General features: G+C 42.4%; 1 protein-coding gene across 1 annotated transcript in view; it reads right to left on the bottom strand.

The window, feature by feature from the left end:
- The window catches only part of RNF175 (ring finger protein 175), a 35,638-nt gene extending 20,802 nt beyond the window's left edge, over nt 1-14,836 (bottom strand). The window contains exons 1-3 of the mRNA XM_066253451.1: nt 14,626-14,836; nt 12,511-12,548; nt 8,777-8,918 (exon numbers count right to left, since the gene is read on the bottom strand). Of these exons, the coding sequence (XP_066109548.1) occupies nt 8,777-8,918; nt 12,511-12,548; nt 14,626-14,667 (222 nt within the window). The 5' untranslated portion in view covers nt 14,668-14,836. The remainder of the gene's footprint in view (nt 1-8,776; nt 8,919-12,510; nt 12,549-14,625) is intronic.
- Nucleotides 14,837-16,325: the final 1,489 nt, after the last annotated feature.

Here is a 16,325-nt window from a genome sequence, read left to right as displayed (position 1 = left end):
TTCTTTATCAATTTCCAGAGCAGTTAAAACTTCTCATTTTTAATAGTAACTGCCACATATGAAATGCAGGAATGTTGTGTCTCATAAATAAACACATGAAATACGTAGAATTGAGGTGCATGCAAGTGACAGAGGAAGCCTTACAGCTGGGACACATTAATAATGTCAGAGGGGTCACCATTTGGGCATGTGCATATAAAACACATCTGCGTGACTGGTGAAGGGCAACCTTGCATCTGGATCACATCACCCACCTTCTCCCCACCCACATGTTGTGGCAGGAGGAATGTCCTGATGAGTCAGATGCTGCCCAATGGTACCACGTCTTTTCTTTGACCATGTCTGAAAAGAATTGCAAACCAAGACAAAGCAAGGATACCTTTTTATTTGTTTATTTGTACAGGATGAGGATCTAGTCATGCAATAAGGAAGAAAAGAAGGAGAGAGGGAAGGAAGGAGGGAAGGAGGGAAGGAGGGAGGGAGGGAGGAAGGGTAGAAGTTGTGTGTGTATGTGATGCTCATTTCCTTTGTACTGCCAATCCCAAACTACTGTGTTGGCAACCATTTGTACGCGTGTCTGTGCGTATTTGTTTGGACGGGGTGGAGGAAGAGCAGGGGGATGCTTGAGGTAAGCAGAAAATCATGTACACAAATGACTCCAAGATACATTGCATTATCAGTACAAAGGCAATGAAGGAAAGTGTGGACATCAATACAAGTAAAATTATGGAATCACAGCTTAGGAAGGATGCTTAGAAATTCACTAGGTTCATGTTAGTATCTTCAAATCAATTCAGAGTGTTGATTTTGCTATTAAAATTGTTAAAGGAGATTCTGCGATATTATGTATGTATGTATTTATGCCTTGCCTCATTTTAAAGAAGTTTAAACAGACCTAATACTTCATCAGCATAGTACTATGTTCTAGCAGTGGTAGTCAACCTGGTCCCTACCGCCCACTAGTGGATGTTCCAACTTTCATGGTGGGTGGTAGCAGAGCAACCAAAGTATACATATAAATAAAAAGATAGATTTAACTATAGTAAGTTGTTTAATAAAAATTTATTCTGCCAAACTTAGCAAAAAACTGACATAAAGTACTTGGTCAGTAATTATTATTATATGCTTTAATTTGCTGTAACTCTGCTTTATAAATTTTATAAAGTAAAACTACTTCCCTACTTTATAAATCACCATTACTGTGGAACCGGTGGGTGGTTAGAAAATTTTACTACTAACAGAGATACAAAAGTGGGCGGTAGGTATAAAAAGGTTGACTACCCCTATATCTAGTATTTCATAGCTATTAATAGATAGGGAGTTTGATTTAAATAGAGTAATGTTTCAATCTGTGGCAAAAGATTTGCCAGTGTATTGAGGCACGCTAACTAACAGTGTGTCTGAAACCCAGAATCTGTGTACGTGGTTGTCAGACTCTTTACTGATTGGAAGGGAAGGAGAAAGATTCTTTCTTGGCATGCTCTTCTTCCCTACTTCCTGCAGATATGAAAAGTAGGATACATAAAAGAAGGTGGAGAGGGTGGTGGTGGATGAAATTTTATTCTTAATTAAATGTTGTTAAAAGCACTTGGAAATAATTTAACTTCGAGGCTCTGCCTATGCCTACGCCATATCAACACTCAGCTGGAAAGAAAAATTCAAATATCCAGATGCTCAGTCTAAGTTATGCTAGAAATAAAGAGTATTTGGGAACATCCAGGTGTTCGGTTATACCCCAAATCTAATAATAACTTTCCATTTTCTGTCTACTTTCTCTGCACTTTTTGGCATCACTTAGAAGCAGTTAATTATTATATTTTTAAACTTTATTTTCTAAATAACCTGTTTCTTTTGCTGTATTTATTTATAGTAAGCTGCTCTGATATACACAGCTGCTACCTGTCTAGACAAATTAAATGATTGCTACAGAAGATAAATATATTTGTTAAAAGCTGTATCCGAAAATGTCCTGAGCTTTTTGGATTAATCCCTCCCCTTTGAAGAACATGGTTCAAATTATGCACACAATAATGTGCAACTAATACTTTATGTGTAATTAAAAATACCTCCAGGGTATAAATAATAGTGTACAACGCTGTTCACACATATTATTGTGTGCACTCACTACTTTTTTAAACTTCTTCCCCTTGCTTATTTGTAAATTCCCATTCCCACCATCTGCTATGATTTATATAACATATACATATATAGCAGTATCGGAATTTTTCATCTGTACCCTCATGGGAAACAATTTAATCAATTAGCGTACAGTGCTCATGTGCAGTTCCTTGTGCCTTAATCTTACAGATTTGTCTCATTTTCAGAGGCACTTGGAGCGGCACCTTGACCTCCAATGCCTTTTAGTGAGATTGTTTCACACACTAGTAATGCAGTTAGATTCTTCTGTCTCCATCTGCATTTCTCCCTGGGATCCCCAATTGCCTAAATGATTTTTATTTTCCAGAGACAGAGAGAGTCAGAGAGAGGGATAGATAGGGACAGACAGACAGGAACGGAGAGAGATGAGAAGCATCAATCATCAACTTTTCGTTGCGACACCTTAGTTGTTCATTGATTGATTTCTCATATGAGCCTTGACCGCGGGCCTTCAGCAGACCGAGTAACCCCTTGCTCGAGGCAGCGAGCTTGGGTCCAAGCTGCTGAGCTTTGCTCAAACCAGATGAGCCCGCGCTCAAGCTGGCAACCTCGGGGTCTCAAACCTGGGTCTTCTGCATCCCAGTCCGATGCTCTATCTACTGTGTGACCGCCTGGTCAGGTGCCTAAATGATTTTTAAAAATTTGCCTACCTTAAGATCTACTTGTGCTGTATAGTTCATTGGGATTTGACAAATGCATACTGTCTTGTATCTAAAATTACAGCATAATAGTGATCAATTTTACTGCCCTAAAATGACTATTTTATTTGTTTATCCTTCCCCTTCCCCTCCCTGAACCACTGGCAACCACTGTCACAAAACCTCACCTTTTTACTGTCTTACGGTTTTTCATTTTTCAGAATGATGTATAATTGGACTCATATAGTATGTGGCTTTTTCATATTGGCTTGTTTCACCAAGGTTCCTCGATGTCTTTTCATGGCTTCAGAGCTCATAACTTTTTATTGCCTACTAATATTTCATTGTATAGAGGTATCACAGTTTACTTATTTATTCATATTTTAAAGGACATCTTGGTTGTTTCCAGTTTAGGATGATTATCAGTAAATGTGCTATAAATATTTGGGTGCAGGTGTTTGTGTAGTAGGTTTTCAGTTCAGTTAGGTACACACCTAGCAGCACAACTGCTGGATCGTATGGTAAGCCTATGTTTAGCTTTGTGGGAGACGGGAAAACTGCCTTCCATAGTGGCTTTACAGGTTTATATTCCCTCCAGGAGTTCCTGCTGTTCCACATCCTTATCAGCACTGGGTACTGACAGCTTTTTTAAAGCCATTCTAATAGGTATGTGTCTCATTGCTTAATTTGCAACTTCCCAATGACATATGATGATAAACTTTTTCCACATGCTTATTTTCCATCTGTGTATCTTCCCTACTGAGCTGTCTTTTTAGATCTTTTGCCGTTTAACTGAACTGTTTCCTTGTGATTGAGTTTTAAATATATTTTGGATAACAGTCCTTTATTAGATATATATTTTAAAATTACTTTCTCCCAGTCTGTTGCTTGTTTCTTTCATTCTTTTAATAGTGCCTTTACAGAGCAGTTTTAAATTTCAATGAAATTTCACTTATCAATATTTTCTTTCATGGATCATGCTTTTGATGTTTTATCTAAAAACTCATCATCAAACCCAAGTTTGCCTAGATTTTTTTCCTATGTTATCTTCTAGAAATGGTATAGTTTTGCCCTTTACATATAGGTCCACGATCCATTTTGAGTTAATTTTTGTGAAATGCATAGGTTCTATGTCTATATTTATTTTGTATATGAAAGTCCAATTGTTTCAGTACCGTTTGTTGAAAAGATTATCCTTTCTCCATCGAATTACCTTTGCGCTTTCCTCATGGGTCTGTTGACTCTATTGGTGTGCATCTATTAATGGGCTCTATGTTCTGTTTCATTGATCTATGTTTCTATTCTTTCACTGGTATCACATTGCACTGTATACTTTTCAGTAAGTAGTGAAGTTGGAGAGAGTGAGTTCTCTAACATTGTTCTTCTTCAGTGTTGTGTTATCTATACTGAGTCTTTTACCTTTCCATATAACCTAGAAGCAGTTTGTCACTATCCACAAAATAGCTTGCTGAAATTTTGATAGAGATTGTATTGAACATATAGATCATGTTGGAAAAAACGGACATCTTGACAATATTAAACTTTCCAATCCATGACCACAGATTCTCTTTTCATTTATTTGAGATTTTCTAAGTTTTTTGCATAGAGATCTTGTATATATTTTGTTAGATTTATACCTAAGTATTTCCTTTTTTGAGTGCTATGGTAAGCAGTATTATGTTTTCATTTCAAATCTCAATTGTTCATTGCCAGTACAGAAGAAAGCAATGGACTTTTGTCTATTGACCTTGTGTCCTACAACTTTGCTATAATTACTTCTTAGTTCTGAATTTTTTTGTTGTGTTTTCCATATGGACAACCATGTCATCCACAAACAAAGATGGTTTTATTTCCTTCTTCTCAATCTGCAGATCTTGTATTTCTGTTTTTGTTTTCGTTTGTTTGTTTGGTCTTATTGCAGTAGCTAGGGCTTCCAGTACAATGTTGAATCAGAATGGTGAGAAGGAACATTCTAGTCTTCTTATTTTAAGAAATTCCTCACCCTAATTATAATGTTAGTCATTTTTTTTCAATAAATAATCTTTATCAAGTTGAGAAAGTTCCTCTCTATTTCTAGTTTGGTGTATGTTTTATATGAATGGATATTGGATCTTGTCAAATGCGTTTTCTTTATCTATTAATATGATCATGTAATTTTTTTTCTTTAGCCACTTGATGTGGTTGATTACATAAACTGATTTTTAATTGTTGGACCAATCTTACATACCTGGAAAAGAATCCCACTTGCTGTATAATTCTTTTTATATATTATTTAATTCAATTTGCTAATTTTGTTGAGAATTTTACATGTATGTTCATGAGAGATATTGGGCTGTCATGTCTCTTTCTTGTGATACCTTCATCTGGTCATGGTATTGGTGTATGCTAACCTCAAAAAATAGTTCTCTCTTTTTTTTAACTTTGAAGGGTTTTATTAAAAGGAGATTTATTAATATGCTGGCCACATATGACTGACACAGGGCATATCTGACTCAAATTGTGCAGCAAGAATGAGTTCTGATGTGTTCCCTTTCTGAAAGAGATTGTGGAGAAGTATCATTTCTTCCTTAAATGTAGACTTCACAGTGCAGTTCTCTGGGTTTGGTGCTTTTTCTTTTTCTTTTCTTTGTTTATTTTCAGACAGTTATAATTTGATTTAATTTTTAAAAATAAGTGTAGTCCTATTCAGATTATTAATTTCTCCTGTGCCATAGTTTGTGGCTTACAATGAATTAGCCTATTTTATCTAAAGTATCCAAATTTTGAGGCACAGAATTGTTATTATTTCTTTATTTTCTTTTCATGGCCATGGAATCAGTAATGACTACCCCTTTTTCTTTTCTGATGTTAGTAATTTGTGTTCTCATTCTTATTTTTCTTGGTTAGTTGGCTAGAGGATTATTAAATGTATTGATCTTTTCAAAGAACCAGCTTTTAGATTAATTGAATTTCTTATTAATGTTGTTTTAAATTTTATTGATTTCTGCCCTAATTTTTATTATGTATTTTCCTTTGACATGTAAGTTAACTTCTTCTTCCTCTAGTTTCTTAAGGTAGATACTTAGACTACTGATTTTAGATTTTTCCCCTAATATATGCATTCAATGCTAGAAATTTCCCTTTAAGCAATGTTTTTGCTGTATTCCACAAGTTTTGAGATGTTGTATTTTCATTTTCATTTAGTTCAAATTAGTTTTTAATTTCTCTTGAGTTCTCTTCTTCGACTTATGTGTTATTTAGTATTGTGTTATTTTTTTAAGATTTTATTTATTGATTTTACAGAGAGAGGAGAGAGAGAGGTGGAGGGAACAAGAAGTATCACCTCATAGCTGCTTCACTGTAGTTGTTCATTGAATACTTCTCGTATGTGCCTTGACCAAGTAAGCCCAGGGTTTCGAACTGGTGACCTCAGCATTCCAGGTCAATGCTCTGTCCACTGCGCCACCACAGGCCAGGCTAGTTGTGTTAATGTCCAAATATTTTGGGATTTTTTCAGCTCTTTGTTATTGATTTTTGTTTAATTTTTGTGGTCTGATAGTATACAGTTGACTCTTGAACAGCATAGGGGATTAGGGGTTCCATTTACCCCCCAAGTTGAACATCTGCATATAACTTCATTGGCCCTCAGCCTGACCAGGCAATGGCACAGTCAGTGGATAGAGCATCGGACTGGGATGCAGAGGACCTGGGTTCAAGACCCCAAGGTCGCCAGTTTGAGTGTGGGCTCATCTGGTTTGAGGAAAAGTCCACCAGCTTGAACCCAAGGTCGCTGGCTCCAGCAAGGGGTTACTCGGTCTGCTGAAGCCCCATGGTCAAGGCATATATGAGAAAGCAATCAATGAACAACTAAGGTGTTGCAACACGCAATGAAAAACTAATGATTGATGCTTCTCATCTCTCTCCATTCCTGTCTGTCTGTCCCTGTCTATCCCTCTCTCTGACTCACTCTCTGTCTCTGTAAAAAAAAAAAAAAAATCTTTAACTTCATTGGCCCTCTGAAATAAGTGCATTCTCAACTGTGGATCAAAGATATTGTTTTCAGTCCTCAGTTGTTTGAATCCACAGATGTGAAACCTGGGAATATGGAGGACTGACTGCATATTTATTGAAAAAAAATCTGCATATAAGTGGATCTGTACAGTTCTAACCTGTTAGTTCAAGGGCCAAGTGTACTTTGTATGATTTCCATTCTTTCACGTTTGTTTTGGTGTGTCTTATGGCCTAGACTGTGGTCTATACTGGTGAATGTTTCATATGAGAAGAATGTGTACTCTGTTGTCGTTGGATGAATTAGTCTATAAAAATCAATTAAAGTAAGTTGATTGATGGTACTTTTCAGGTCAACTATATCCTTGTAATTTTCTGCTTGCTTGATCTATCAGTTACTGAAAAAGGGTGTTAAAATCTCCAAATACAATGATAGATTTGTCAATCTTTTTGCAGTTCTATCAGATTTCACCTCCCATATTTTGATGCTCTGTTGTTAGGCACATACACATTAAAAATCGCTTATGTTTTGTTGAATAACTGACCCATTTATCACCATGTATTGTGCCTCTTATCCTTTGTAATTATCCTGCTTTGTCTGAAATTAATATCACTTAATCCAGCTTTCTTTTGATTAGTGTTAATATGACATATCTTTCTCTAACCCTTTACTTTTAACATATTGGTATTTTTTATATTATAAGTAAGTTTCTCCAAAAATTCTATATTAGGTATTTCTATTCTGCAGATAAGAAAACTATGGTTAAGATATAATTAAGGATATTTTGTTTGATATGAAAGTATAATCAATGAGGCTTATTCAAGTTTCCCTCATTAAAAAAGTTGCAGTGTAGAGGATATTTATTTTAATTAACAAGATAATAGTGACATGGCAGCAAATTGGTGATTTTTTTGCTTAAAAAAACCCCCAAATTCCTCTTTCTAACTAAAATGTACAAAAGTGCCTAAACTTAAGTATTATATAAATATATAACTCAAAAGAATTCCCTTTGACCTTGTGCTACACAGAATATAAAATACTTTTTTTATGATGGGTAAAGGAAAATGAAGGACTGGTCTGAGTCAGCACTTCTCATGTCATGGCAAAGCTTCTTATAAATGACCAGTCCAGGACCCAGAACCAAGTAAAGTGACAATTGAGGACACTCTCTCTTTGTAGTCTTTCTCCATTTAGGCCACACTCAGGTCAAAACCACTGATGATCAAAATGTATTTCCAGGACAGTCTGGGAACTTATCAGAATGCAAATTATTGGGCACCTATTGAATCAGAAACTCTGGGGATGGGGCCCGAGAATAGATTTAACAAGTCCTCCAGCTGACATCGAGAGACCCTCAGATTTGAGAACCACTTTCTTAAAGATTGCAAATACCAGGTCTCAGGCCCAGCAATGCCCAGGGGCTGTTCCTGAGGCTGTGAGATGGCAAAGCTCTAGAGGACATGCCTGGATGGGATTGGTCTGTGACGATGGGATCTTGCTGTAGGTGGCTGAGGGCAGTGCGGTGTTTGCATTAACATGCCTCCATGGATCTGCACACCAGCAGTGCCCAGTTATTTATTGCTAATGGAACACAGTTAGACAGCCTCAACCTTTCATTTCTGGCACTGCTAATTCTCCTTTCCTGGGCCATGAGCAGGAGTTGTTCATGCACAGAAGGAGAACTGGTTTATTTAAACCAGGGCTTCTCAACCTCGACACCCTGTGCATGTTGTTGTGAGCTGTCCTGTGCGCGCTGAGCAGCGACCCTGGCTTCTACCCACTAGATGTCAGTAGCAACTCCTATCCCCCTTTCCTCCCACTGAGATATGAGGATAAAAAATGTTTCCAGATGTTGCCAAATGTCTCCTGAGGCCAAAATTGCACCCAGTTGAGAATCCCCGGATGTAAACAAATCATTTCCTTCCAGGTGGTACAACAAGGAGGGACGTGGCAGCAACAGGAGCAGGCTTCCAGGGCCGCCAGGGCGACTTACATTGTAGGACCGGCAGTGCCTCTGTCTCCACTGCACCAATACTATCTGGGCGATGATCAGCGTGGAGAAGAAGATCAAGATCATCTCCATATGCATGGACTCGTGGCCCCGGTGCAACTTGTACATCCTCTCCTGCTGCAGGCTGGAACCGGCAAATAAGGTCATCTGCAAAAGGCCTCTCAACCTTTGCACACTTAGCAAAAAAAACAACAACAATAAAACAAAAACAAAAACAAAACAAAACAAAAAACAAAAAAAGCTGGGCTCGTAGGAAGCAATTATGGATTTTAAATGTAAGGGATTTTAAGCGGTAGGAGGCAGGAAGGCTGAGAGATAGACTCCCAAATGCGCCCCAACTGGGATCCACCTGGCAAGCCCCCTACAGGTTGATGCTCTGCCCATCTGGGCTGCTCGCTGCTCTGTTGCTCAGCAACTAAGCTATTTCAGCACCTGAGGTGAGACCATGGAACCATCCTCAGTGCCCAGGGCCAACTTGCTTGAACCATTTCAGCCATGGCTGCAGGAGAGGAAGAGAGAGAGAAAAAAAAGGAGAGAAGGAGGAGGGGAAGAGGTGGAGAAGCAGATAGTTGCTTCTCCTGTGTGCCCTGATCAGGAATTGAACCTGGAACTTCTATACACCAGTTCAATGCTCTACTGCTAAGCCAACTGGCCAGGCTAAGTTTTTTTTGATTCCTCCCTTTTCTTCAGGCTTGGAGAAGAGACAGGTGAGAGGAGGAGCGCGAATTAACCAGAAAAACCAATTCCTCTCAGCCCTTAGCTTTTCAATGTGGTTTTGACCTCAGCCTTTTCCTTTCAAGTTAAGTGATGGGGCCAAAAAAATCACTGATGGGCCTGGAAAGACCTGGGTTCCAGTCCTTGATTGGCCAGTTTATCACAATATATAGCCTTTTGAAAGTCACTCATGTCTCTGAGCCTAAGTTTCCTCATTTGCAAAATTAATAGAATGATCCCTCTGTATCTCACAGGATTGTTCTAAAACTGCAAAGCACATATGTGATTTTAATTGTCAGTAACAACAACAATAATAATAATGTTGAATCATATGAAATTGCCATGGTTGAAAGTCAAATATAGTAAAATATTGGTAATTTCAAGTAATTTCTGATATTCTCAAGTAAAAGGATATCCTGCAGATGGCACCTGTGGAGAGAATGCTACTCATGGAGCTACAGAAAACTCCTGATTTGTATAAATTGTTTTCATTATAAGGAGAAAGTAAGTATCATCTTAGATAGGCACACACATTCAGATGATGGCTGTGTTCAAGTTTTCAGTTGGACTCTTAGTTTTGTACAATGGTGGAGAACAGCATGAAGATGGTGTCATCTGGCTTAACTTCCTAGAGCAGAAGTGGCTTTGGAGAAAGCCAAGAGCAGTGGTTCTTGACCTTTGCTGTAAGTTAAAATCAATGGGGAGCTTTTAAAAACCACAGTGCCCAAGCTGTAGCTCAGATCAATGAAATGAAGTCAGTGATTGATTCAATGTCCATATCAATTAAAAACACCCTTGCTGGGTGTTATGGGCTGAACCGCGTCCCCCCCCCCACACCTCCAAATATGTTGGAGTCCTATTCCTCAATGCCTCAGAATGAGACTATAGTTGGAGATACAGATATTAAAGAGGTAATCAAGGTAAAATGAGGTCGCATGGGTGGGCCCTCATCCAATCTGACTGGTGTCCTTATAAGAAGAGATGAGGACACAAACTCGCACAGAGGGGAGACCATGTAAAGACATAGGGGGAAGGCAACCATGTACAAGCTGAGGAGAGAGGCCGCAGAAGAAACTGGAAACCACTCCCACCCTGATCTTAGATTTCTAGCCTCTAGAACTGTGAGAAAATAAACTTCTGTTGCGTAAGCTTCTTCAGCTGTGTATTTTGTTAGGGTAACCCTGGGAAACCGATACAGACTTCTAGGTGGGGATCAGGGCATCAGTAATTTTTAAAGTTTCCCACTGACGTAATTTTAAGATGCGGCCAAGATTGAGAACCACCCAAGAAAGAGCAGTCAGGGTCAAGATTAAGGAAGAAAGGGAAACATTATGAATATTGTCAATCAATAACTTTATAAATATTGGTGAGCATTATCTTTCATCCTCAGCGAGGCACCGCCAGTTGTAAAATCTCTTTTTTTTTTTTTTTCTTTTTTCATTTTTCTGAAGCTGGAAACAGGGAGAGACAGTCAGACAGACTCCCGCATGCGCCCGACCGGGATCCACCCGGCACGCCCACCAGGGGCGACGCTCTGCCCACCAGGGGGCGATGCTCTGCCCATCCTGGGCGTCGCCATGTTGCGACCAGAGCCACTGTAGCGCCTGGGGCAGAGGCCACAGAGCCATCACCAGCGCCAGCCATCACCAGCGCCCGGGCCATCTTTGCTCCAATGGAGCCTTGGCTGCGGGAGGGGAAGAGAGAGACAGAGAGGAAAGTGCGGCGGAGGGGTGGAGAAGCAAATGGGCGCTTCTCCTGTGTGCCCTGGCCGGGAATCGAACCCGGGTCCTCCGCACGCTAGGCCGACGCTCTACCGCTGAGCCAACCCGGCCAGGGCTGTAAAATCTCTTAAAGTTGCCACTTATGGCTGGTTACAGTGTGCATTTTGTTAAGAGTATCAGTCAGAAGACGCTGCAGGGTAACATTCTGTGCTACAAGATAGTGACTTTTTACAGGCACAAACTGGCTATGTGGGTTCTCTCCCTGCACTAGCATTTCTACTAGTATAAAGAGAAGTGCCTCAAGAAAGGACCCCATCCAAATCTCAGGGGTGCCCCCTGCTGGAGAATATACAGAATTGAACTCACAGAGTCTAGTAGATAGTCCTCCTGCTTGAGTTCAGCTTCTTTGAGATAGAATCTTAGAACGTTAGTGCTGGAAGGTACCAAAGATGTACCTTTGTCAAACTAAGATGCTGAAGTTCATTTCATCCTGAGTAAAATTTCATGGTTATTAGACTCTGTGTTGGAAGCTGAGCTTAGGAGACAGGAATGATTTCTAGAAGTTCATTAAGAAATGCATTAATTTCTCTAAAGAGATGGGAAGTGAAGGAAAATAAAGGGGTACAAGAACTTAGTTATAGTTTTTACAGCCCCAAATTCAAAATAACTATTTAATATTCTATTTACTTTATAGGTTTTTCAATGTAGGCCATATAGATAGAAGAGTACATCTCTAATCAGTCTAAAATAGGGCTTTCATAGATACAAAACAAAATATGTTTTATTAATTTATTTCATGTGTATATAATGGAAATGCATCTCAAATCGTTAACCTAAGTGAAAGTACTGTGGAAAATATAAAGTGGTGTACAAATATAGTAAGTATTTCCCATTTTGATTAGGAATATATTCATGATTGATTACCATCAAGCCAAAAAGGAGGAACTTCTCATTTTTATTTCATTTCATATGGCGCCCACAGGGGGCTAATGATAGGTATCCAAACACAGGGGAAACAGCATATAAAGAAAACCAGATGTACCTTGTGCCTAAAATAAATACTTATTTTGAAGGACATATAAAGTCAGCGTTGTGAGATCATGCAGAGCACACTGTGGTCTCGGTCTGTACTACCCCTATGCATGCATGGCTGAGCTAACTCACCTTCTCCATCATGGGAAGTTACAAATAAAATGATGGCTTAATTTAATTTCTCCTGTGGTTAAGATGGAAATCTAATTTTTAGTATAATGGCAATAAAAAACAATACTAATCACTTACTTCCACTCATCATCTGCAGAAAGCTTTGTATGAGAGATCTGAAAGACAAAAAGAGCCAGAATAATTTATTAGAGCAAGTCCTAATAAAATGTTTGCTTACAGAACTAAAACACACACACACACACACACACACGCACCCCAAAACAAAAATAGTAATCAAGCCACTTTTAATAAATGTTTGAGAACCAGATAAGGTGCCATTCAGTCAAGGTTGTAAGAGTGGCCTGCCAATAAATAGGCAGTGTCACCCTGGTCTCTGAGATACAATCTATAAGTCCAAGAACCTTTTGAAAACATGTTTTACCGGTGTCTCAAATGATACCAATGAGTAAATAACATCTCTAAGTTCAAGCATTTAGAAACAGATCTGACCAGAGGCTCTACTTATTTGGAGCACTTTTGTGTCCTCCTGCTAATTTAATTTAATTCAAAGCATGGACCCAAGGAAGGGCTTCATTTAGCCAAGGCCTTGTAGACTAAGGAACACAGGGACCGTCACCAGGAAGTGCTCATGGAGGACCTGCAGAAGGTACCTACCTGCTGTCTTCCCTTGATCACTGCTAATATTTGGTCATTTGAAGCTATAAGTCAATCATTGCTCAGTCACTCAGGACTCTGGTTAAAATGCAGATTTTAATTCTGTGGGTCTGGAGTGGGGACTGAGGCTGTGCATTTCGAATTGGCTCCCAGGTGACAGACACACTGACTACTGGTCCCTGGATCACAGAGCTTGGCTAAAGGGAACAAAAGGAAAGCTATGAGTCCCTCCTAGGACTCTGTCCTCCAAGCCTCCGAGGACAGAGGGCAAGACAGCAATTTAAGCCTCAAGGGAGAGCATACAAAAGTGACTCTCCAAGTCTTCTGCCTCTCCTGGTATACAGTTTTCCATCTATAACCTCCTTCGGATAATCTGAGTTTGAAACCAGCAAGGAAGCCATGGAGTTTCCTTACAGCTTCCCCATTGTAGAGAATAAATCCTAAATCCACAGTGTGGCCTACAAGGTCCACCATAACCCTTATCTTTCACTACAAACCTTCATGAATCCTGGATTTCTGCCAGTCATAATGAATATCACCTGCCTCTGCTTTCCTCCATGATCACTCCCCAACATTTTTTTTCCCACCACCAATTTGGTCTGCTGTCCCCTCCTTCCAGAATTCTCATTCCCCCTCCTCACCAGATGGCCAGATCTCATCCAGCCTCCAAGGCCCAGTTCAAATGCCACACCCCCCAGCAGCTTGGCCTATACCCCTTGCCAGAACAATTCCTTGCTTCTTAAAACTCCTATCAAGTTGAACAGGTTCTGGGGACAGTAACCCCTTCCTAACTGAGTTGTTTTTGTCCTGTTTTACTTTCTTTACTGAGCTCCCAGAGGAAAGCCTACCTCTGACTGCATCCCTCCCACCCAAGGTGTAGCACAGCTCCTGGCACCTGGTGAAGACCTAAGACTTGTCCTATGAAGAACAAACAATGAGTGGGCTGGAAATCACCACCAGTCCCCGGAGGACAGTGCTAGCCCAGTGGTTCCCAAAGCTCAAGCATCAGCACCTGCTGGAACTAGACTTGCAAAGGATCAAGCTCTATCCCAGAAGTGGGGAGTTAGAAACCCCGAGAGCAGAGCCCACACCTGCGTTTCAACCAGCCCTCCGAGTGATTCAGATCTTCTGATCGCAGGCTTGCTCCACGTTGAGAACCAGAGTCAAGCCCGATGCACACCCAGCTTCCCTCAGACGCCCTTCTCCAGTGCCCTTGGCCTTCACTTGGGGGAGAGGAGGGGAGGGGCAGCAGGTATGGGGTTCCGGGAATGGATAGGGATGAGTGGGTGGCGAAAGAGGGAGGGAAGGAGGGAGGGGGAAAAGTGGGGAAAAGGAGGAGGAAGAGAAGGAAAGGAAGAGAGGAATATGCAGAGGAGTTCGGTTCCACCTGGGCGGGGCGGGGTCAGGCGGAGCCACCAGCGTCTCGCTTTGGGTCTCTGCCCCCCGCCCCGCTGCAGGGCCGATCCACACCGCGGGGGGTCGCGGGCTTGGCGACCCGTCAGTACGGCCGCCCAACCCCTGCGTGAACCTGGGGACCCTGATGCGGTGTCCCCTCGGCCTGTAACCCGCGCCGGGTACCTGCTCGTGTTGGGGGGTCGCCTCCAGCACCGCCGCCGCCATGCCTCGGCCGGCAGCGCCCGCTCAGAGGGTCTCCCCGAGTCCGCACAGGGGACGCCGTTGGAACGCAGGAGCCACCGCGGGGGGCTGAGCCTGCGGCGGCCGGGCCGGCGGCCCCTCCCGGGCTGTGCGGTCCCCGGGCTGTGCGGTCCCCGCGCCGGAGCCTCCCGGCGCGCCCGCCCCTTCGTCCTCCGCGGGCGCTCCGCTCCGGCCTCTGCCTGAAGATCGTCGCCACTGGCACGACTGATGAGACCCCCTGAGGCAAGGGCCCCTCCGTAGTGAAGCAGCTGTCAGCCACCATCGCTAATAAAACGTCCTGGGCGCTGGGCAGGAACCAGAGGTTTCGTTACCAGGAGACGGGGCTGGAAGACGAAAAATGGGGATGAGGGAGGGAGGAAGAGAGATCGTGTTTTCGTCTCGGCTCTCTCCCCCGGAGGCATTTATCCGAAGACAGCAGTTCAGAGGCTTGTACGGTGCGGGGAGATGGACCCTCTGTGCGCCCAGGGTCGCGTCCCTTTCCCTGGGCCTACTGGCCTCTTCCCTTCTGTGCAGTTTCAGCCTGGTGGGACCGCTCCCTAGAGGCAAGCTTGGCCCGCCGGAGATGACAAAGGAGAGAAACTCCGCTGTGGGGAGAGAAGGCAGACCCTCCTAGCCCCTGGCTGCAGGTAGTGCCCTTGACCCTGGGAAATCATCCACAACTTCCCTTTGCCCCCCCCCCCCCCCCCCCCCCCCCCCCCGTCCACTTTCAGGGGACACAGTCCTTCCCCTTAGCCTGAGGCCCAAGCCTGGAGTCAGAGCTGGGAACAAGCTGGAACACTTGGGTAAACCTTTAGGAATATTTGGCTGTTAATTTAGGGAAATAGACAAAGAAGAAACACAACTAGATAGTCTGGTTTACAAAATATGGCTAACTTCATTCTGGTTTGTGACGGCTCATTTGTCAATACCTACAAGGAGACACCAGTAGAGACTGACCAACAGATGGGCATGCCCCTGCCATTGCAGAACTTCCAGCCCAGCAGGGAGGGCGGAGTGACAAATAACAGTACAGTTTATTGGGATAAGCACTTCCTACTCCAACTGCTTTACCTGTGTTAACCCATTCAGTCTTCATAACAACCACATGAGGTAGATGATATTATCATCTCCATTTTATACAGGAGAATGCTGAAACATAGACCGGTGCAGAAGTTTGTCTAAGTTTCTTTTTCTTTTTTTTTTTTTTGCATTTTTCTGAAGCTGGAAACAGGGAGAGACAGTCAGACTCCCGCATGCGCCCGACCGGGATCCACCCGGCACGCCCACCAGGGGGCGATGCTCTGCCCATCCTGGGCGTCGCCATATTGCGACCAGAGCCACTCTAGCGCCTGAGGCAGAGGCCACAGAGCCATCCCCAGCGCCCGGGCCATCTTTGCTCCAATGGAGCCTCGGCTGCGGGAGGGGAAGAGAGAGAGAGGAAAGCGCAGCAGAGGGGTGGAGAAGCAAATGGGCGCTTCTCCTGTGTGCCCTGGCCGGGAATTGAACCCGGGTCCTCCGCACGCTAGGCCGACGCTCTACCGTGTCTTAGTTTCAGAGCTGATAGGTGGTGCAGTGGGAATTTGAAACCAGAGAAAACTGACTCCATGGTTTAGGCCAGGGGGGAAACTTTTTGGCTGAGAGAG

Source organism: Saccopteryx bilineata, chromosome 1 (assembly GCF_036850765.1).
Source record: "Saccopteryx bilineata isolate mSacBil1 chromosome 1, mSacBil1_pri_phased_curated, whole genome shotgun sequence".
NCBI classification, from domain to species: Eukaryota; Metazoa; Chordata; class Mammalia; order Chiroptera; family Emballonuridae; genus Saccopteryx; species Saccopteryx bilineata.
This window is presented reverse-complemented; position numbering and strand designations above follow the sequence as displayed.